The sequence below is a fragment of the Labrus mixtus genome, chromosome 13 (genome assembly GCF_963584025.1).
Source record: "Labrus mixtus chromosome 13, fLabMix1.1, whole genome shotgun sequence".
NCBI classification, from domain to species: Eukaryota; Metazoa; Chordata; class Actinopteri; order Labriformes; family Labridae; genus Labrus; species Labrus mixtus.
In genome coordinates this window covers 11,205,883-11,228,866 of record NC_083624.1, presented here as the reverse complement: position 1 = coordinate 11,228,866, position 22,984 = coordinate 11,205,883, and the positions used below count along the sequence as shown (strand labels likewise).

At 44.3% G+C, this 22,984-nt stretch overlaps 1 protein-coding gene across 1 annotated transcript in view; it reads right to left on the bottom strand.

Annotated features, from left to right (window-relative positions):
* LOC132986966 (diacylglycerol kinase beta) overlaps nucleotides 1–22,984 on the bottom strand; it is a 104,683-nt gene that overhangs the window by 7,929 nt on the left and 73,770 nt on the right. The window contains exons 23-25 of the mRNA XM_061053705.1: nucleotides 20,439–20,640; nucleotides 3,611–3,731; nucleotides 1,800–1,860 (exon numbers count right to left, since the gene is read on the bottom strand). Of these exons, the coding sequence (XP_060909688.1) occupies nucleotides 1,800–1,860; nucleotides 3,611–3,731; nucleotides 20,439–20,640 (384 nt within the window). The remainder of the gene's footprint in view (nucleotides 1–1,799; nucleotides 1,861–3,610; nucleotides 3,732–20,438; nucleotides 20,641–22,984) is intronic.

Below are 22,984 nucleotides of genomic sequence, written 5' to 3'. Positions count from 1 at the left end.
ATCACCTGTCAAGGACATGTGGCTGTCTGCTGGTAAACCAGGTTACAGGACTGCTGTGTTGTAAGCGTTCTGGTTTTAGATTTTAGGTCCAGGAAGTACTGACCCATCGAGTTTGAGCAGGCTCAGTTTTTATTTAGGAAATCAGCACTTGTGGGGGGTTAAAGGGACACTATGTATTGGCTGAAATACAGTCCCATAACCTCCCCAGCTATCATCTGACGAAGAATCAAGTTTGTCTTAATCTCAGTCTGTAAATATCTGAGTGCAAATAACTCTCAAATACAAGTTATCGTTTCTCGACACAATCTCGACTAAAAAGTGGACGAATCTGGCCAAAATATCAGATGTGTTATCTAGAAATCCCCAGGCTACACTGGAAGCCCTGCAAGATTTGTCTACACCCGAAAAGCCTCAATGGTCGTCAGCCAACATCCGATGGGTTTTAAGATTGAGGAGACAAACACAGTGTCACAATGTCGAACTCGGTTGTTCATACAGGTGAAGTGGACTGAGTCAATATGGTTTCAATTCAACTGTCAAGTCAGGTAAAGCGTCATCCTGTCCAAAGTGGTGACAACACGCCCCAACATGCCCTGATCAACACTAGACATCTATCTGCCCAGGGCTTGTGTGACCCTATTACTCACAACATCCACACAGTCCGTGCACCATGTGTTCCGTCAGCGCCGCGGATTTGCTCTGACTATCAGTGCAGTACCCAACTGGGTCCGTTTCTGGAGCATGAGCAGAATCACAGGAGAACTACAAGATCACAGGAGAACTACAAGTGCAAACAACATGTGACTTTGTCTTTCTGAGGATGATTTGTTGTTCATCTGTTGCCTGTTCTGATGTCATGTTGATAAAGTGATGGGTCATACGATCAGGAGTCTGTATGTTGTGTTTTATTTTGAAATAGGCCAGACGCTCTCTACGTTTCCTTGCCTGACTTCCTGTCCAGGTCGTTCTACTCTGTTCAGGAAGCTTCTTGGAAGTGTGTTGCAACGACCGCATTTTCCTCTGGGATTAATAAAGTAGTCCTGATTCTGATTTTGAAGCTTGCAGAGTCGAGGGGCGCCGTTCACACAATCCGGACATGGTCAGCATAACGTGCTGTGGAAACATAACCATGAAATAAAGCGGGCGCGAACAGCACCGTCGTGCACAGCGTTGATGGAATGCATCGTGAGCGAATGTTGCGGGTTAGCCATCCATCCTACTCCTAAGGATATAGAGCTTTGAATATCTCTACCTTGACACCCTTTGGATGTGAGTTCCTTCTCTCGGTTCCCCTCACGTGCAGTTAGCTTAAACAATACCGTGTTTCTTTTTTATTTTGAGGATTTCAGGACGTAAGAGTACTATTCCTAGTTTCCCTTCGGCTGGCTACACAGACGATTTTAGACCAGATTTGGAGCCTGATTTTAAAAAATGATCCTGAACTTTCCCTGTAAGTGGAAAGATCTCATAAACATTCAATCCAGTAAAGAAAAGAAAAAAAATGTTGATTGAATTTCTGTATGCATGGATGGATTTTCTGTTTCATTTCGGACAGTGAAAAGAGGCCTTGAAGGGTTACTTTAACTGTACAGGCGGCTGTGCCTGCAGTTTATCACCGTCATGTTCTGTCCTTGACAGAGATGCTTGGTTATATAAGACAGAAAAGCCAACAAAAAGGAGTCTGTCGGACAAAAATCACTGCACTGTGTTTATGGGGTTCATGCTGTAAGCCTTCTGAGAATTCAAATCTTTAAAAACAAATCTACGACACGGGAGCAAGGTTCAGATCTAACTCTCACCGTGCAGGGGGGCTGCATCCAGGGCTCCCCGTCAATCTGCATGGGCAGCCGGCGGGACGTCCTGTGAAGAGAGAGAGGAGGGACGAGCAAGAGAGGTGGGGGAGGGCAGAGAGAGAGAGAGAGAGAGAGAGAGAGAGAGAGAGAGGGGATAGGGTGGGGTTGGAGGTTGTGAAGGTCAGATCACACACACCTCGGAGGCACGAGAAGCCTGTTCACACCGTCAGGGGAAAGGGTCAAACACTGCACCCTTTGTTCCCATGAGACCCATTCCCAGACAGGCCCCCACTTTTTAAACTCACAGACCCACTGTACACACACACACACACACACACACACACACACACACACTCACACACACACACACACACACACACTAAAAGTTGGTTTAAGACTTTCATGCATGCCTCTCTGCTTAGAGAAACACAGTATGGGAGAATGACCGTGATGAATGCTCTTTTAATTCGGGTCTTGGAAAATATTCAGGAGAACAAGAGAGGGGACGGATTGTAAATGTCGCTTCTTCGCTTCGGTTTATGGATCGCTGTCGATGTTTAACGGGCTACAAGAAGCGCAACGACATCTGTTCTGAGAGCACTTTGTTTGAACAGAAATGTGTTGGAACCTAAAAGTGGCCACAGCGCCACCAGGATGTTTGTGATGGAATTATATTAAATCTATAAACATCAAACACGCTCGTTGTATCGGATCCTTTTCATCACACCTCGTTCAGCTTTTAGCATTTTAAGTCGGCAAAAGACGTTTTTTAAATACCTCTAAACTCCACTTATTGTTTCTAATGGTTTGGAGTTAGTTATTTTTTATAACGCTGCACAGCCCCATCCAGATAATGGAGTTTGTTTACAGTATCTTTAGTAAAATACAGGTCTGACTGTGAAACCTTATTACAGCGTTTGTGCAGGTCACAGTTTTCTTCTAAACAGCACAGTCTGTAACTCTCTAACAGACAGATTATTTCTCACTCTGTGATTGTGGGTCAGTCCTCGGCTCATTTAGTAAAACATGAAGTTGTATTTATTATTTATAAGCTACAAGCATCTTATTGTTTGGCTACAGCAGGGATTTTAACCTTCAGATGCAGAGACACTCAAGAAATACATTTTTGATCACACATGTATAGAGTGGATAAAAAGCTTCCGGTTGGTTGACCAGGAGGAGGAGGGGGTGGGGGAGGAAGAGGAGGAGGAAGATGGAGGATGAGGAGGCTCAGGAGGAAGAGGAAGAGGAGGAGGAGAGGAGGAAGATGGAGAAAGAGGAGGATCAGGAGGAAGAGGAAGAGGAGGAGGAGGAGGAGGAGGAGGAGGAGGAGGAGGGGGAGGAGGAAGAGGAAGATGGAGAAAGAGAAGGAGGAAGAGAGGTAGAGGAGGAGGAGCAGGAGGAGGAGGAGGAAGAGGAAGATGGAGAAAGAGAAGGAGGAAGAGAGGTAGAGGAGGTGGAGCAGGAGGAGGAGGAGGAGGAGGAGGAGGGGGAGGAGGAAGAGGAAGAGGAAGAGGAAGAGGAAGAGGAAGATGGAGAAAGAGAAGGAGGAAGAGAGGTAGAGGAGGAGGAGCAGCAGGAGGAGGAGGAGGAGGAGGAGGAGGAGGAGGAAGAAGAGGAAGAGGAAGAGGAGGAGGAGGAGGAGAGGAAGAGGAGGAGGAGCAGGAGGAGCAGGAGGAGGAGGGGAAGATGGAAAAAGAGAAGGAGGAAGAGAGGTAGAGGAGGAGGAGGAGGAGGAGCGGAAGATGGAAAAAGAGCAGGAGGAGTTGGTCAGGTACATGAGGAAGAAAAAGATGGAGGAGGCAGGAGGTTCTGACCTGATGGTGACGTTGGCACACTGAGCCAGTCTGCGTCCCGCACTCTTCAGTCCGGTGTAGATCTGACCCATTTCTATCGCACCTTCAAGGCCGACCACCTCCAGCAGCTGGTCACTGAGGTCTGCATGGAGAGGGCGACAGAGACAGAAGTTATGAGTCCAGCTACAGACACTTTGCTTGACCAATACTCATAGAGGCACCAGTACCTGGAGAGAACCCAGGCACGGACGGGGGAGAACACGCAAACTCCACACAGAGAGGCTCCTGTCAGACGGGGATTCAAACCAGGAACCTCCTCACTGTGAGGCAACACGACTAACCACTGCATCACTGTTCATCCCCACACTATCAAGAACAGCAAAGCACTTACAGTGGGAATTTCACTGTGCGAGCGTCTGCAGTTGGCCGACTAACATTTCTGACATGCCAGGAATTCATCGGGTTGAGATCAGTCCTCTGGCCTCCTGAACTCTGCACGGCCAACGACATGATGGAGCTGAAATTCAACCCGACTTCAAAATCAGTTTACGGGACTCAAGAATCGGGTCAGAAACGACCTCAAGTGTCTGCCCAGCTGAAGACAGAACAACTGCTTTTATTAGACAACACATCTTACTTTGGTTAGAAACAGTGACTGAGAACAGCAGGCCCCCACATCAACATAGATCCCAAATCGAGTCCAATCTCCACCTCTGCCAGCCATTCTCCTCAGCACACAGGTGAGTGTGCCCGGCACTGAGAGTTCATTAACTTTATTCAGGGAGGCTGGTGCCGCCTGAACACCTCAACATCTGCCAGTTCTCTCTCATGCGTGCAGAAAGCACTGGGCTTTCCCTCTAATAGCCTTTCTGTCTCCATGCAGAGATGAATCACAGACTTCTTAAAATGTCAAAGACGGACTCAGAGAGTGACTCCTCCATTAAATCTGCCGCTCTCCAAATTCTAAATGCTTTCTTTGTGATTACATGTTCCTCAAGTTAATGCCTGCCTGTCAAAAAAGGGCAAAAAAAGGAGTACAAGTACAAAGAGTCTAGATGAATATAAAGGCACGATTTGATTTAATGGCTCTGGCAGAGTTTGCTTCACTGCAGCTGGAGAAAAGAAAGAGAGGTTTATGAGAGGCACCCAGCGGAACCAGTCCAACTACCCCCCCCCCCCCCCCCCCCCCCTCGAGGGTCTGAATCCTCCATCAACCTGAGACAAGCTGTGACGGGCAGCGCTGCATGTTGTGACGGGAGCCAAAGGCTGCAGGTCATGTCTGTTACAGTGTAAGCAACGTCATTTTATTTCCAAACGCCGCCAGACCTTGCTCACCTGGTCGGCTTTGTTTTAAACAGGAAAGTGTTCTGGTGTTAGGGTTACGCCACAATACAAACAAACATTTACAGGACAGCACATAATTAAATAATAATTCAATTACATATACATCGTGACATTAGAATGATGTCACATAGCAGGCCTCTTCGTTGCGTTCACATCTCCCGTGGGTCGTACTCAAGTACACATGAATTGTGCCCGAGTCCCCCTCTTCAAGCGGACTCAGGCACAGTACCCGAGTACGGTACAAGGTTTGTGTTCACACAGATCAAATAAACCGGTCTTTAGGGTCCAGGGTTCTCCGGCCCGGGTCCCTAATGTGAAACCAGACATAATAAAACAGACAGCACCATCAAATGTCCGTCAGTTATGATGTAGATCTGGCTCATCTGCAGTTTGAATCTGTGGCATTTATAAATGTGCTGCCATTTTGAGCCGAGCTAGAAAGATGATGACGGTTTATATGTGAACAAGTTTGCTGCTGCTGCTGAGTCACCGGCACTCTTTAATATTTCAGCTGACAATTCAAAAGAAAATGTCAGAGCAGCGTAAGAAGCAAACATTTGAACATCACTCAAAGGCTGAGCGAGAGTTTGGTCGGCCCTCTGAAGACTTCAGCGCTCCTGGAAGATGCATTAGTAGCAAAGTGTTCGTGAGGACGAGAAACCAACTGCAACAACACGCTGTTCATAATGTGAAAATGTGCGCAATGGTGTTAAAAAGGTTTTTTTAAAATGTTAAAATTATAGCTTGCTGATGCAACTGTTTCGTCTCCTCAGAGGTAGATTTCATCAACTGGGAGTCTGCAGTTTGAAGCTTTGTTCGATTAAAGGTCTTTGATTTCTACAGCCTCCTCCTCTGGTGCATCATTAGTTTAAAACCAGTGACTCTCCCTGCAGAGGTGTTGGAGCATAATTACAACACTATAGGAGACACTGGAGGCATTTCATTAGAGATTTACTCGTATTCAACCTTCTTCACGCGGTCATCGGGCGACTCTAAATACTGGATTTGTCATCTGCAGGAGGTTTTTGATTCTGGGAGGACTCCAGCAACCTGAGCTCAGCCATCAGACGCATTAAAAGAAGAATTCTCCCAAGAACTGAAATAACTCAGATTCCAGAAAAGCTTCAACATTTCTATCAAGTTCGACTCCAGACTTTAAACATGCATAACGGATTTTTCCGCCACATGAAGGCACATTACTGTATACACCCAAGCGGCAACCTCTGGCGTTGAAAAATGAAGCCGATGTTGAAGTGTAAAGTCCTGCAGTTCCTCGAGTGTCCACTAGAGGCTGGCTGCAGAAGCACAGGAAGTCACGAGATTAACATGTTTACAGCCTGGTTCAAAAAAACAAATAGGTCTGATTAGCTCATGTCTCGATCGACACACACTGTGCAGGGAGTGAATGTTTTGATGACTCATCAGTTTTGATTTGATGAAGGATAAGAGTTATTCACAATCAGGCGTGTAGCTGACCTGCAGGTGGGCTGCAGTCTGCTGTTAGGTGCTGGGTAGGTAGAGCGCCGGTCTATCAAAATGTGTTTGGTTAATGGTTTGGTTAAAGGGCTGGTGAGAGTGGAACAAAACTACAACAACAACAACAACAACAACAACAACAACAACAACAACAACAACAACAACAAGGGATCCCCTTCAGGTCACATTTCTTAATACAAATTATTTAGAGACAGGACAGTGGATAGAGTCGTAAATCAGGGACAGAGAGAGTGAGGAAGGACATGTGGGAAAGGAGCCACAGGTCGGATTCGAACCCGGGCCGTAAGCCTTGGCGCAAAACTTGATGCAGAATGATCATGATTTAATTTGTGTCCCCACAAATGTCTCAATTTTTAGTTTTTAAATTCTAGGAAGCAACTGTAAATGCAGTTTTTTTTATTTGCAGCATAAACTCAGCCCATGTTCCAATAAAACCTCAAATTCCACGAAAAAATACTCAATACGCACGTAATCTCAGTGTCCTAAACGTCACAAAAACCCCCTGATCACAAGCTGGTGGTCCTGCGTAAACGCCGCCTCGTCCTCAGACTGCGGGCTCCTGCACAGACACATGTTCACCATATGCGGCTCTGTGTACAGCTCTGCACAGCTTTCCAGGAAACAGTCATAAAAGGACTGGACATCCATTTAGAGAAAAAGTGGACAGTTGGAGAGCGGGGGATCAAGAGGGAGTAGAGACACAATAGCTGATCGTGACAGGTGGGGATGAAAAAGCGGCGCTGGATGTAAAGATGAAGTCATTGTGTCACTGTGGAGCGAGTGAGTCAGAGAGAACGTTTGTGATGACATGTCCTATTTTAGGATTGTTTAAAACAGCACTATTCATATATCCTTCTCCTAAATATAAATATATAAATCCCCCTCCTACGCACACCCACCCGTACACCTCTACTTCCTCCAAACACCAAACATGGGCATGCCGTCCTGCCCGGGTCCCAGAGCGAGAGCCTGATGGCAGGGCAGCCCACTGCGCTGGTTCTCACCTCGCCGATGATTCCCGCCTCATCAGATCTCTGCGCTCTGACTCTCAGGCAACCGGCCCTGTTACTTCTCAGCGAGGTAGGGCTAAGAATAGAATAGAACAGCCTCTTACATAACGCAGCCACAGTGCATTCTGGGATGGGGTGGCATTGCTCTGCCAAGCAGCGGGCAGCGAGAAATGCTGTGCTGCACTATTTTCTCTTCAGTGCAGGAAATCTGAAGTCATTGAGTCATTGGTTTCAAACGTGGGCTTTATTTACTGCCTGGTTAGAATATTTGTAACAGCTCATAGTTAACTACATTTAAATATTTAGATTTGTTTAATCCAGGGTTGTCATGACACCAGAACTTTGAACTTTGATATGACGTTTAAATAAATTTCTGCTCAACTGAAAATGTGACAGGAGCTTCGGAGGAGGGTAAAACGTAGACACTGAGAAAGACACAGTGTCTGATGGAGGTCTGTCAGACCGAAGCGTTGTATAATCTAATGAATGATGAATGAACAACAACAACAACAACAAGGGATCCCCTTCAGGTCACATTTCACCACTTCTTAATACAAATTATTTAGAGACAGGACAGTGGATAAATCAGGGACAGAGAGAGTGAGGAAGGACATGCGGGAAAGGAGCCACAGGTCGGATTCGAACCCGTGCCGTAAGCCTTGACGCAAAACTTGATGCAGAATGATCATGATTTAATTTGTGTCCCCACAAATGTCTCAATTTTTAGTTTTTAAATTCTAGGAAGCAACTGTAAATGCAGTTTTTTTTTATTTGCAGCGTAAACTCAGCCCATGTTCCAATAAAACCTCAATTCCACGAAACAATACTCAATACGCACATAATCTCAGTGTCCTAAACGTCACAAAAACCCCTGATCACAAGCTGGTGATCCTGCGTAAACGCCGCCTCGTCCTCAGACTGCGGGCTCCTGCACAGACAGGAGAACATGTCAGCATAAAGTGTGATGGCGTGCAGACGCCTTTCTGAGTGTCTTTAGACTTTGATATGACACAAGAAGAAATCAAAAGATACTGATTTGTGTTTCGATACAACAGAAACAAGCATCTAAGTCTGAGACACCAAATATTGGGAACTTTGTTGCTTTGAATTATCAAAAACTGCAAAGTCCTGCACGCTGTCTAAATTCGGGGAGGCTGTGGCTCAGTGGTAGAGTCGGTCATCTCCTAATAGGAAGGTCTAGGGTTCGATCCCCTGCTCCTGCAGCTACATGTCCGATGTGTCCAAGACACTTAACCCCAAGTTGCTGCCGAATCATGGGAGTGATAATCTCTACTACCCCCCGATGAGAATGTCCTCCGCGCTGACCGTAGTCATGACGACCGGGTGAAACCCACCTGAGGAAGAGAATATGTTTACAGACGAGCTAATGTCCAAGTATAATTTACATGACATTTTTTATCTCAGCAGCACATACAGCAACAGTACGGCAGCTTTCAGTAGCAGCTTCCTCATGCAGCGGCCTATGACGTAACATCCTGTGTTTCCATGGCAACGGTAAACATGTCGTGTCTGTCATGGCGACCGCCGAGACGAGACACGTCCCGTTACGACTCTAAAATGAAGTATTTCTCCGGCTTTGATAACTGTTGGAAATATCTGAGGTGATGTCAGAACTCATAACAGGTTAAGTCCATTTTTAATTTCAGTCTAAAAATATTAAACCTTTTTTAAACACTGGATTTCTCTCGGTTACTTCCTCCCTTCTGTTTCTCTTCTGCAGCGCTCAGACTGACGTCATTTCTTAATCTCTTAATGTAATACAGCCCCCCCCCCCACAGCTTATATATATGATATTTAAATCTCATCTAAATATGTCAAATCAAAAAGCAGAGGGAGTATATGAGATCATCATTTAGTTTCATTGTGTCGCCCACTTCATTTGCATTAACCAGCTGAGCATGTGCTGATGTAAATGTGAGCCTTTATTTTGAAACCAAAAGCCTGAATTCAAAATGTGAGTGTCTTAAAACAGGCTGCTCGCAGCAGAGCAAACACGAGCCACAAGTCGTGTTGGTTAAGTGGCGAGCGTCATCAGTGATCTAACCTTCAGATAAGAACATTTGTCTTTACATGCAATAAAACACGCTGACCACGACGCAAAGCAAACATGGACGACGTCAGCTTGGAGGCTACATGGATTATTAGCTGCTCCGCATGCGGACGTTCCTGCAACTAATACGTCTGACCAGATGTACTTTTTATTTTTTCTTCCTTTTTATGATTAAAAAAACGCCATATGCGGGGCGCTGGTGGCGCAGTGGTTAGTACGTGCGCCCCATGTATGGAGGCTATTGTCCTCCAAGCGGGCGGCCCAGGTTCATATCCACCCCCCCCTCCCCATTCCCCCGCTGGCCTGCTCTCACACTGCTCCAGGACGAACCGGGCCTGAGCATGGTTACCTCTTGAACATAACGCCATAATGCAACACATGCACGGCTTTACATGATCATGAAGCATGCTGAGTTTACAAGACAGACGTCTGCACATCAGAGAACATGGCCGCTACTTTACTGACTTTGTGTCTCATTCTGAGTCATGTTAGTCAGATACAGACAGAACACTCTCCATAATGAAGGCTGTCCACGTTGTGTACCCGTGCAGAAGCACACCTCTTCCAAGAGAGCCAGAGCCGAGGAAGTGTACTGAGCGCTCACACTAGTCAAAGCAACTGGACTTTAGGGGTGAGGCTTAAAGAGCGTGTAGGAGTAACTTGTACATGTTTAGAGTCGCTCCTGAAGACACTTTTGTTCGTAGCGATCGCTTACCTAACTTTTCTTTTGTTAATTATAAATTAAGCACACTCTCTATTTTCATTTTCTGTCACTCAAAAACACCAGAACTATGTCACATTTAAAATATAGAATATGACTTTTAAATTCAGTGAGGAGTTATTTATACCAGACAGATGAATAATGAATCCCCCAGAGGAGAAGCGCTCAGTGTGCATCAGTGTGAGGTGTTGGAGCTATAATTATAAGCCGACACATTTGTGTATCCTTCCTCTGCCCACTCGCCCTCCTCTCTCCCTCCCTCTCTCTCTCTCTCTCTCCCTCCTCCTCCTCGCTCGGCCTGTTTTTGTCTCGGGGTGGCCGGAGTTGTGGCAGATGGTCAAGAGGAACTGCAGCTCACCTCGCCAGCACCCACGGAGGTAAAGGTACGGGGGGAGAGCACATGGACGCTTGACAAAGAACACTGTGTTACTATGATACAGTACAAACACACACACACACACACACACGCACACACACACACACACACACACACACACACACACACACACACACACACACACACACACACACACACTCCGCATCTCTGCTATCTTTCTGGCATATTTTTGTGCAGAGACCCTGATGGGAAAGAACACATTATTCTGTTTTTAAAGAAATGTCTCATCTTTTCTGTTCCCCCTCCTCTTTGCAGTGATTGGCCTCTTTAAGTAGCGCTCATTTGTCATTCATTAACTTTGAGTAAATGTATCACTGGAAGGTCATCCACTCTCCCACCATCCATCCATCCACTCAGCAGCTCCGTACAGGAACTATTTCCAGCCACACAGACCAGCAGGAGGGGGGAGGGGAGGCGGAATCAAAGTAATTATAGTCTGCTGCTTCTGTTGTGTGAGAACAAAACAATATGCTGAACGCAGTCGACTTAATATAGAATCCTTTATGGCGTGTCACAGCTTGACTGGTGGTGGGGGAGGGGAGGAGCATGAGAAGGCAAGGTGAGAGGACGGGGGGGGGGGGGGGAGAGGGAGGCTAAGGGTGGAAGAGGAGAGAAAGTCCGACAAAAAGGGAAAGAAAACAAGTGAGTCATGGAGGAGGATCCTGCTCACCTGAAATAGCAGGTTTTCAAAATAACAACCAAAATACTACAAGTGGAGATTTAAATAGCGTTTCCCATTACTCACCGCCGGTATAAAAAGCATTACGATTACTCGACTAATGACTCAACAGGAGAAGGGATCACTCAGAGCGGCCTCGTAAAAAAAGGTGCTTTTACAACACGAAGGCGACGACACATCCAACATGCCGGGCGGTGAAAATAAAGACGAGGCAACGGTTGTCAGTTTGGAGGTTATGAAAACACAAAGCGTTGTTTTGTATTTGCAGAAAAAAAAACAGCAACCAGAAAATACAAAGCAAATTAAATACTCTATCTTAGGCTGTCACTAATGCTGGGTAAAGACTGTTCGATGTTAGGCCTAACAAAAGATGATCAATCGTGGTCATATCTGTGGGCGTGGCTCCAAACGGCGGTCCTAGAGCGACAATCACAGATATCCTGAAACAAATATCTGATGATGTCAGAAATGTGGGACGCTAGCCTCAGAACCTGAATGCTTCTAAGATCTTTGTCACCTAACAAACCAATAGAAATGCAGCATGAAAGGACGCACTAATCAGCGTGACCACACGGGCGCCAGAGCTGACAAAAGCATATACCAACAACAACGTGACTTATCTCAAACTTGCTTTGCAACACTGGCTATTCCTCCTCTTTAGTCTATTTTTTCTAAAATGCACATGAACGCCACAGCAAAAGCCGCTTTCTGCCGCCAGGCAACCTCAGCTCGATCAGGTTGACGCACACTGATGATGCTGAAGTGAGCTTCATTTACACTAGCATGGATATAAAGGCAAACACTGTCGTCATTAGGTCGGACTTTGTTGCTTCGTCCACCATGCATGTTGGATATGTTGTAAACCTTACACTGTAACTTCCACGCCGGGACTTGCCTGATATTAAAATCCATTTCTGATGAATTTCAAGAAGTTGGGAAATCTAAACGCTGTTTCACGTCACAGCGTCGAGCACATGTTCACTCAAGATTAAATTTATGTTGTTGATCTGTTAATAGTAGAGGTGGTAAAAAAAAATCGATTTATGTAAAAATCAAGATTCTGCTCTTCCAAGATTTTAAATTCGATACATAACTTCCAAAAAACGATGTATTTTTTAAAATTAATCATTGTTATTATTTTTTTTTTAAGCTAATCAGTCACTCCCTGCTAATTGCTAATGCTAGCTCTTTAACTCAGCAGAATGCTAAATGGAGCAACAAGAAATTCAGCCGGTCTCACAGATGACTGGAGTAGATACTGAATTATTAATGCGTAAATAGACTCAAGGATCAATGACTACAGAATCGAATCATGACCCCAAGAATTTAAATCGAATCGTGAGACACCCAAAGATTCCCAGCCCTTGTTAATAGAGATAAATAAATCATGTCAGATTGACACCGATGGGAGTCGTGATGTCATTAAGGGGTATGACTTTGGGCTCTCCATACGGGCTCTTTTTTTCCCTCCATACACCAAAGCCTGCTAACACCTGATCAGTAACCTCATGAATACTCTGACTAGAAATGTACAACAACAACAACAACAAACACCAGACTTCTAAAGATACAACATTTTTATAAAACCTTTGTTTAGATATTTAGAATTTGATAATAACCTACAAGACAATAAACCGAGCTCCAAACATCTTGTAACATGTTTCTGTTCTGCTGTCCTGCACAGAAACCTGCACTCACAACATTCCCACGTTTCGTCCCTCGCCGTTTGCGTGCTATCTTCACTTTATTTATGTGCATCCTTTCCAGCTCAATCCACAGCAGGAAGGAGAGGAAATGTGATCCAGGAGCAGAGAGGAAATCAACAGGGCAGGGGGGGAGATGGCGCAGAGATAAAAAAATTTGGTGATGGGACGGGGTGACAGCGGGGCCTTTCGTACATGTATCCTCTTCCTGTCAGCAGCTGCAGCACTCAGCTCTGTTTCCCTCCACTCCTCTGACTCTTATCTGTCTTTTAGACGACAACAAGATTGGACTTTTGACCCCACTTAGCTGACAAATTCAGACAGCTGAACTTTGGGTTTCCCTCCACTTCAGCTCATTTAGAAGCCTCAACTCAAAAATATTCTTTGTCAAACTAACTAAAACTAACTATCAAATTACTAAACAGTAATTTACACCTCAACACCAGAACAGACTCAAGAATCAGGACTTCCTTTTTCAAGTCTCCAGTTTGGCATCAGTGCTGTCGCCCCCTCTGTCTTTAGGAGCGGGTAAGAACCATATTTAGATGAGGGACTGGATATGCATCGCTACTCTATATACAATATGACCTGCCTCTACAGTCAAATCAAAGAGATGGACGACATAACAGCTGCCTAAAAGTGAAGCCAAAACATTTAGAGCTACCCCTACTGACTGGCTGCAGTCAATGAGAAGCTCCGCCTCCTCCATGTTAACAAATAGGATTTGACTATTAAATCTAAATGCACGTAAAATACATTGTTGCACAAAGCCTGATTAATGTCACCTGTTCCTGCAGGGGGCGCTGGAGTCCCATCGATGGCGGTCTCCATGCTGGAAATGCTGTCTCAGCCTAACTTTCAGTCAACCTAACGACAGGCTGAGAGCTGGACCTGAGGCGGGTTTTAAGCATCCTGACAAACTGTTACACCGCGCCCACCTGTCAATCATGTCAGCTACACGTCTTATTGTGAATAACTCTTATCCTTCATCAAATCAAAACGGATGAGTCATCAAAACATTCACCCCCCGTACAGTGTGTGGCGATCGAAACATGAGCTAATCAGACCTATTTGGTTTTTTGAACCAGGCTGTAAACATGTTAATCTCTGCTGTAAAAACAGCATGGGTGTGTATGTGACTTCCTGTGCTTCTGCGGCCAGCCTCTAGTGGACACTCAAGGAACTGCAGGATTTTACACTTCAGCATCGGCTTCATTTTTTAATGACGGAGGTTGCTGCTTGATCGTTAAAGAATAATTGAAAAGTAACCAATTGGCGACCTGACAAGGTAGCCACACCCAAAACTCTGCCCAGTCCGAGACCGAGTACAGATGCTTTTGATTCTGAGACGAGACTGAGACCTCAAAAAGTTGTCTCAAGACCGGTTTTGAGACCAAGACCGATTCCCAGTACTCCAACACTAGAATAGTAAAAATATATATTTTTTTAGTTTCTCCATGTTTTGGAGTGAATGTTTTGGGAGCCAGCACATGGTTGGTGGGCGGATTTCTCGTTTACAGCTACAGTGTGCACAGTTGGTCCAATTTGTAGTTTGGGGCACATAAACATGGCATGCACATTCCAGCTCTTCAGTATGTGTAAATAATGAGAGACAAAATGTTTTCTTTTTACATAAAGCAGATACTTTCTTCCTCCAGTTTCAGAACAGATGCAATGTTTGGATTTGAGTTGCACAATAACTGTATTACAATGACACATTATTCCGGGCTGTCTCTGTGTGTCTGTCTCTTCTGTCAGTTCAGTCTGTGCAGAACAAAAACCAGAGCAGCAGCACGGTGACTCAGAGGACTGAAGTTTCATCACTGAGGTCAGAAATGCCCGCAGCGTCTTTCACTCACTCTGGGTAACCCGGGCTGATTGCATTATCTGCAGCAAATGGATTTAAAAGCTTTAGTTTATTGCACCAGAGAAAGCAACTGCCATGAACAATTAGTGGTATGATAAACATGCAGGCACGCATAAACACTCACACACACACACACACACACACACACACACACACACACACACACACACACACACACACACACACACACTCACAAACTGTAAATGCACCGTGCTCATGCAGACACACAGTTTCTGTCTGAAACTGGAGCACTCGTCTCTCTGCCCTGATACCAAATAGCATTAGCGAAGAGGCTAATTTAATAAGGGTTAAATCCTGAGAGACGACTCTGGAGCGCACAGATTCCACCACACACGTCACAACACCAACAACTTTAACAAAGTAACGCGTAAATATTTACATACTTAAAACATGGAAGCCGTCTTTGAAAAGTTAGCACTGTGGATCAGAGTTCCATCCATCCATGATCTGCTACCGGGGAGGCTGGAGCCAATCCCAGCTGTCAGTGGGCGAGAATCTGGATCAGAGTTCTAAACCTTAACCCCAATTTTCACATACTCCGCGCAGGCCACAGTCCGTCTGCGGACTGAGCGCGCTAGCAGCGCCGCTACGCCCTGCTCTGTTTCAATCTGTTTCGATGTTTTCAAGCTGAACAGGACAGAACGACCTGGACAGGAAGTCGTATCGTATCATTTGGTATCGTATTGTATGGTTTAGTATCCCGTCTGTCGTGGTTGTTCTGGAGTTCTTCTGGGACTAGATTCGCCTTCTTTAGTTTGATTACATTTGTTGTTTCTTCACTTATGATCGAGGTCGCAGTGAGATGCTTTCTAAATAAAATAAAGACACTAAATGTGAACAAATCAGAAATTAAAGTTCTGACAGCCCAACGAGACAAACACTTGTTATGTCTAACATCCACAGACCTTAAAGCCTTAAGTATTTAATGGTTTGCATTTACCTGGATAGATCCTTTAACTGGTTAAGCGGTTATCTAAACTGATCCACTCAGTGATCATAGAGAGACTCATTATATGAACATCACAACACAAACATTGAAACTGGTAAATAATACTTACTAATCGAAGCACCGATCAGTTTGATGGTGTCACTCCATACGGGGGGGGGGGGGGGGGGGGGTTGGTCTGTGTAATGAGATTGGGATGATCTCTTCACGTGAGGACAGTGTGTCGGTATTCACTTCTTTAAGAGACGACTTTGTAGATTACCAATCGGATTGAGGTCAAGAGTTACGAGCCGGCCGAAGAAGAAGTTGGCAGCACATCCAGTAATGGGGTAACAACATGTTGATGGGGATTTGATTGACTGAACTGTGCTTTATAGAAAGTCTCTTAAATTGACTTTTTTTGCAGTTTAGCATTGTATTTCCTTAAAGGAAGAATGTGTGACATGTTCCACATAAATATTTCATAAATCCAGTCTATCCTGTGTAAATGTCTCTCTGAGTCATGACTGTCTACAATGAGTGAGAAGCTCAAGTCCCGCTGGCTGTGTTGTTGTCAGCACTGTGTTTACATGGACGGGACGGCCGGCTCCTCCCCTTGTGTATAAAAGCTGTTTTAGTCAAGGACTAGAGAGAAGAAGAACATACTCACTGATTATTTGGATGTCATGTAAGAGTTTTTAGATCACGCTCATTCTGTGTCAGTTTACATGCAATGTGAAGCTACAAGCTAACTAAAGAACGCTAACATTAGCATGCTAACACAACAATGCAGGACACAGGTGATTGCAGCTCGAGCCAAGGACAAGTTTGTCCGCGGCTTGTGCTAAATGGTGCTTAATAGCGAGTGGAGAGGGGTTGGAGGTGTGTCTCTGGAGGAGAGCGGAGGCTTCAGTATGAAGGAGGCGTGGCAAAACAGCAGTTTGTTTTTATCTCATGCTGGAGCTCAAGGGCGACACCTACTGGATTAAAAAGTTGCACATTCTGGGGCGCTGGTGGCGCAGTGTTTAGTATGGAGGCACAAAAAGCCCAAAAATAAATCTTAAAAAAAAAAAAGTTGCACATTCTTCCTAAAAGTTTTGATAACTCAACTACCAGGCAACGAACAGCTCGCCCCAACTTTCATTGCTCTGATTGGTTGTCGAGAACAGAAGCATTTTGTTCTGAAGCTGTTAATCACAACCCCTTGAAAATCAGAACATAACTGAGAGGTTTCAGAATAATTTGCATTGATGAACTGGTCGTACAATTCAAGGCTTGAAGAAAGCGTTAAGTAACTGTTTTAACATGTTAAGAAATTCTCTTTGGAACCTGTAAACTGAACCTCACGCATCAAGTCAGCTCATTAATAACACTGAAACCAACAAGCACTAGACATCTACCACAGCTTCTCTGCTTTAACTAAGTTATATAGATTGATTGACTTTGCACAGCTCATACAGAACAAATGGAAGAACAACCTCAAACTGGGATTCCAAAAGACAAGATTTCAGCACTTGGTTGCTAATTTATGCAGCAGTTTAAATGGAGAGAGAAAGAAACTGAGAAAAATGTTTCAAGGGATGCAGATGGCGAGACATTTGCAGCAGGACTGTGATTCCTGCGAGGAGACGGAGGAGACTTCAGAAGAGTAACGGTGCATTCAGGCGTACACATACGAGGAGACAGACAGTCTCTGTTCTTAAACAAGTCTGGAGCCTGCGAGCGTGTGAAGCCTCGAGTTTAACATTTACATATTCGGCTTTGATTTATCAGATTCTCCCTCGTTCTGCTTCTTCACTGGGAGACAACGACGTGGTTTTGTCTTTGGTGAAATGTTTCTTTTTCCAGTCCAGCGTCTCTTTAAAGTAACCCTCGGAGCTGGGAGAACGTCGACAGCACAATGAACAGCTCTGCCATTTAGTTTTTAAAGAGAAGCCGTAAACAAACACATTATTCTGTTTTACTAGGGGGTCAACATGAGGAAGAGAGTTTGAACATCTCTTTACGCTCTCATGTTGAATTGCTACAGGTCGTTTGAGTGAGCGCCAGCTTTCAGTGTATTAAGACCATTAAATGACTTGTTATCACATATAACATGCGTCAGCGCAAGTCCTGAGGAGTATTTTGGCTTCACATTTGTATAACAGGAGGGGGTGGAGACATATTGTCTGTCTTTATACACAGGAAATTATCTGAAAGGCACTATTCTCAATTTGTTGAGAATCGCTTTCAATGTGTTTAAGGTCAAAGTGAGCCGATTCAGTCATTTGCGTTTGCACTAAGTCACAACCTCCAATGTTGAAAAATGAGACCAGTGTTAAAGAGTAAAAACAACTGCAGTTCCTTGAGTGTCCACTGGAGGCTGGCTCAAAACTGAGGAACCCCCATTAAGTCCCATATTAAAACAGCAAAGAGTAGATTCATCTGTTTTGATTACATTAAAGTGTGTGGCTGATTTGATTGACAGGTGGGCGTGTTGTAGCTGTTAGCCAGGAAGCTAGGCTTCACTTTACATTAATCCTGCCCCTTCCTGATTTCGCTTGGCCGGTGGGGGAGAAGTGACATTGACAAGTGGGGTCGTGCTAAACTAAAAGTTGAACTTTTTTTGACTGAGAACGCAGCGGGAAACAGCTGACGACACTTTGTTTGTCCATATCCTTCTTCCTGCATCTTATCCCTTCTCCCTATCCGTATTTGAGTAAGTTCTTCTACCTGCCTGTGTCTCAGGATAGTGTTTGTTATGAATTGGCGCTATACGATTAAAGATGGATTGATAATGAGTTAGATGTTTGTGTCTCAGCAAACAAGATATACATTTATTCTACCTCAACGCCGCCTCTTCGCCTACCTCTCGATTAGCTGGAGGTTAGTTGGACTCAGCTTTTCCAACATGGCTACCGCCATCGCTGGGCTTCATAACGCTCTTCAAAAACCAACGGGTGACGTCAGGTCCATGTTTCATACATTCATCCCTCCCTGACAGTGTTGGGACATTTTCAAGAGTTTGAGTTCTTCAGCTGTGCAGTTTCATAACACAGGTTTCATTTGATTTCCTGTTGAAAACTTAAATCTTAATTTGTGTTTTAATTTGTGTACAGGCTTATTTTTCAGTTTGCAAGGGAAACATTAATGCCTGAATTTCCCTCGGGATCAATAAAGCCTCCATCCATCTTTAACCGAGTCATCCATTTAACATCATTATGAAAAGACTGAATCAACCAAGACTCAAATTCCAATTGACTGACATGAGTCATCCCTGTTTCTTCTTTCTCTGCACTTTCTTCTCGACAGCTTCTTCCTCTCCTCCTGCCTTTACCTCGGCACAGCCCTGAGATCTCCATGGAAACAAGGTTTAGTTCAGTCAGCAGAGATGCGGAGACAAAGTGAAGAGAGAGAGAGACAGGAGTGGGATGAATCGAGTGGTGAAAGCACAGAGTGGGTTATTCTTTAAATGTTTGTGGACATAAAACTCGGCTGGATGTAACTCGCCCAGTTGCAGAGCCAGACGTATAGAAAACAAAGCAAACCGTTTAAGTGCGTTAAATAGAACCAAGTCGTCATCTCGATAGAGGACACAACTTTCCCTTTGATAGATTCAGTCCTTCTCAATCATGTGTGTGCAGTTTTTGCATCAGACAAATAGTTTCACTGATATAATCTGATTGAAATTGATGTAAGGGGGCCTTTACAGCTCGTTGTTTTTCTGACTCCTGTTTGAAACATTTTTGAGACTCATGCAGGTCGGATTTTTTTTTTTATTATAACGAGGTGAAAGAATTCAAGAACAGGAAGAGAAAGAAATGTTGACGTAAGAGAAGTCCTTGTCTGGATATGAAGCTTGAAAGTCACAGATACACCGACATCATGCACCTCGCTGAGACACTGACGAGAGGGCGTTCAAAGAAACACATCTCCGATCTCACAATAAGATCCATAAATATATATTTATGTCCACATCAGAAAGATACAGAGAGCGATGGACGGTCGAACATCATTTAGTTTGCATTTTAAAGACCGAGATCGGACCCTACTCCTTCTAAAGAAATGTTTTACTTTGAAAGCGCCTAACTATGTATAACACATATTGTTCATAATATAAAAACAGAGCCGTACTATAAAAAAACTATAAACTATACCTCCACGCAATAGTTTAGACTATGTCCGCAGTCATCATATTCCAGAGACATTTATTTATGCAGAACAACTTCAGAGTATTTTAGGCTCTGGTACACCTTTACATAACTTAGTCGAACTTAGTCGACCTAAAGCTCTGCTGAGGTTGAGCCGCTCATTAATCATGTTCAGACTACGTTCTTAACCTGGGACGAGAGGTCACACGTAGACCTCGTTTCAGGGTAACAAAGCAGAAAGGTTGAAAAACATCGATTAAGCTTTTCATGTGCAAGCTCCATGTCTCAACAGTTTTGAAAGGGTCATTATCATTACTCATGACCTTAGCGGAGTCGGTTTCAGACTGATCTGGGGCAGCCCAAACATAGTTTTCTGATGAATGCTGCAGAGCTGACTGTTCAATGAATAGGCGACAGAAAACCGGAATGGGAATGTTATTCCTTCCTTCAACAGCTTCGCCCTAACTCAGCTTCTTTGACTCACCTTGCATGCAAAACTTGAGCTCCTTAGCGTCGGTGACGGTGCTCGAGGGCATCGTGTAAGGAACCTTCTTGCTCATGCGGTTGTAGTTCCTCCTCTTCTTCGACTCGCCCCACAGGTTGGAGCCGCCGTGCATGCTGGGAATGTTTAGGACTGCGATGCCTTCTAAGGAGGTGTTACTGAGGTCTAAGATGATGCCGTCGCACTGAAGGGAGAGAGGGAGACGACAAAAAGATTAAGGCAAATAAACTCACAACACAAAGAGATTTCTTTAACATGAATCCTCTGCTCATCACTGCCTCATATAAGCCCCTTCTCAGACTGCTTGTTTCAATAGTGCTGTAACTCAGCCGCCATCACCTCTTTCTACATTCATATTGTTTCAGCGACGGCGTAATATTGCTGTCCCAGTCTGTGAGTTCACATCGCATTTATGCTTTGCAGAAGCATGGCACAGGGCTTCTCCACCCCTGGCTCCAAAGATCTCATCTCGCCCCTGTAATGCCTGCAGGCGGAGAACAGCGCTGTGTGTGTGTGCATATCTGACTGTGTGTGCATGTGAAGCTGCCGCTGTGCCGTGCTCTCTCACGCTTCTGCAACACTTTAACACAATGTGAATTCACAGGCTGGGACACCAATATTCAGCATTGCAGAATCAATTTCAATGTCTCAAGGTGCAATGACGGCGGAGCTTCATTACGGCCCAGTTGCATAATTGCACTATAGCTGCAGATTTACACAAAGAGGGAAACTGCAGTGCGAAGATTTTCTGCTAACTGAGGGCATTCAAATATACAAATTGGAAGAATGTTTTAAGGTAACATCTAAGTTAATGGATACCACAGACGACTGCAGTGCACAAATTGCTGTAACAGAGTGAAACAGCTGTCTGTGCTTGTACCCTTTTTTTTCCATCAATGACTTATTAAAGACTGCAAGATGTACTTTGGCCTGATGGATCACCTGGACAGGAGCCAGGTGTGCAGGGGTGTGAAGCAAAAAAAAAAGACAGCGTTAAAATAACAAGACAATGTCGATGCAAACTGAGTGATACCAAAAGACATAAAGTCACCACGTCTTGGCCTGTCTCTGAATTATACCGTGTCTAGCCTCATTTGAAGTCATCCAGCAGAAAATCAACACCATATTTCTGTGACTCAGCACTCACGGCTGATTTGTGCTGACTCAAAGCAGGAACAAAAAAATGCTGGACTTCAGCGCACGCCCACAACATGCAGGCGAACAACAGAGGACCCATCACGTACTCTGTGTGTGTGTGTGTGTGTGTGTGTGTGTGTGTGTGTGTGTGTGTGTGTGTGTGTGTGTGTGTGTGTGAGAGTGTGTGTGTGTCATAATCCACTACAATAAGTGGATGTAATCATACCTGATATTATGATCATTAACTGTTGTTAATGTGTTGTGTCCTCCTTGTTCGCAGCATATTTAACTGAAGTGATTCAGCACTGTCTGCGAGGTCATCGCACGCCTCTATCAGAGTTTGAACACTTCTAGTGTACTATTAAAACCAACCAAGCTGATGCTGACAAAGAGGAGAGTCGAACACCTTTGGGAAATGATTAGCGAGCTCTTCGGTCACACCAGTAGGTCCGACCCAGGGTTACATTTTAACACTGTTGTAATTATTAAAGTGTTAGAATGGCTGCTGCCCAACATCAGTAAGCGCCTGTCAATGAGTGCATAAAAACTACAAAGATTTATATCAAGAGGAATTCACATATCCAGTTAGCTTGCCTTATTTTAAAGGAGATCTGTTATCTCACTCTCACCATTAATGATGTCAGTCTGGGACATCTGATGAGCAGAGTTGTGAGATCTGCAGCTCAAAAAACCTCCTTATTGATCTGACACTGGAGTCAGTGAAATCTCTCATTTCAGCCTCTGCCTGAAACGCTTCAGTTCAGCTACTGTCTCTTTAAGACCCCCCTCCCCATGTGCCCACTCTCCCAAATCCAGAGCATTCAGGACCAGAATCTAAACAATCAAATATTCTTCAGGCTTTAATGAAGAGATTCACGTCTTTAGGAGGAAAAAATGTGTTTGTGTCTGAATTCTACAAACAGGATAGAAACAGACAGACCTGTTGTTTAATATGTTAAAGGGATAGTTTTTAACCCTTTTACAAAGTAGTCACGCTTTATAAAATAAAATATAAGCCAAAAAATGTACGTTAATAAAAGACATATTCTCACATTTCCAAGAATCTTATGACCTCCTGAATATTTTCGTCCAGCTAGAAGTATAAACAACAAACGCTCAAACTGGATGTATTTAAATAATATGTTTGATATGAAGCCTTTCAGATGGAGCAGCTTACTGCATTTGATCTAAAAACTCTCTGTAACATGTTTTCTTCTGTGTTTTCTTCTCTGTTTTCCTGAAGTCTCGCTGTGCTTTAAACACCCAGGTGACCGATTATGCAGCGCTGCATGACAGAACGAGGCAATCAGTGACTTTATGGAGCGTTCATTTGATGATGTGCTAAATATAACCCGTCTCGTTAACATGGGAGAACTGCTTTGTTGTAAATT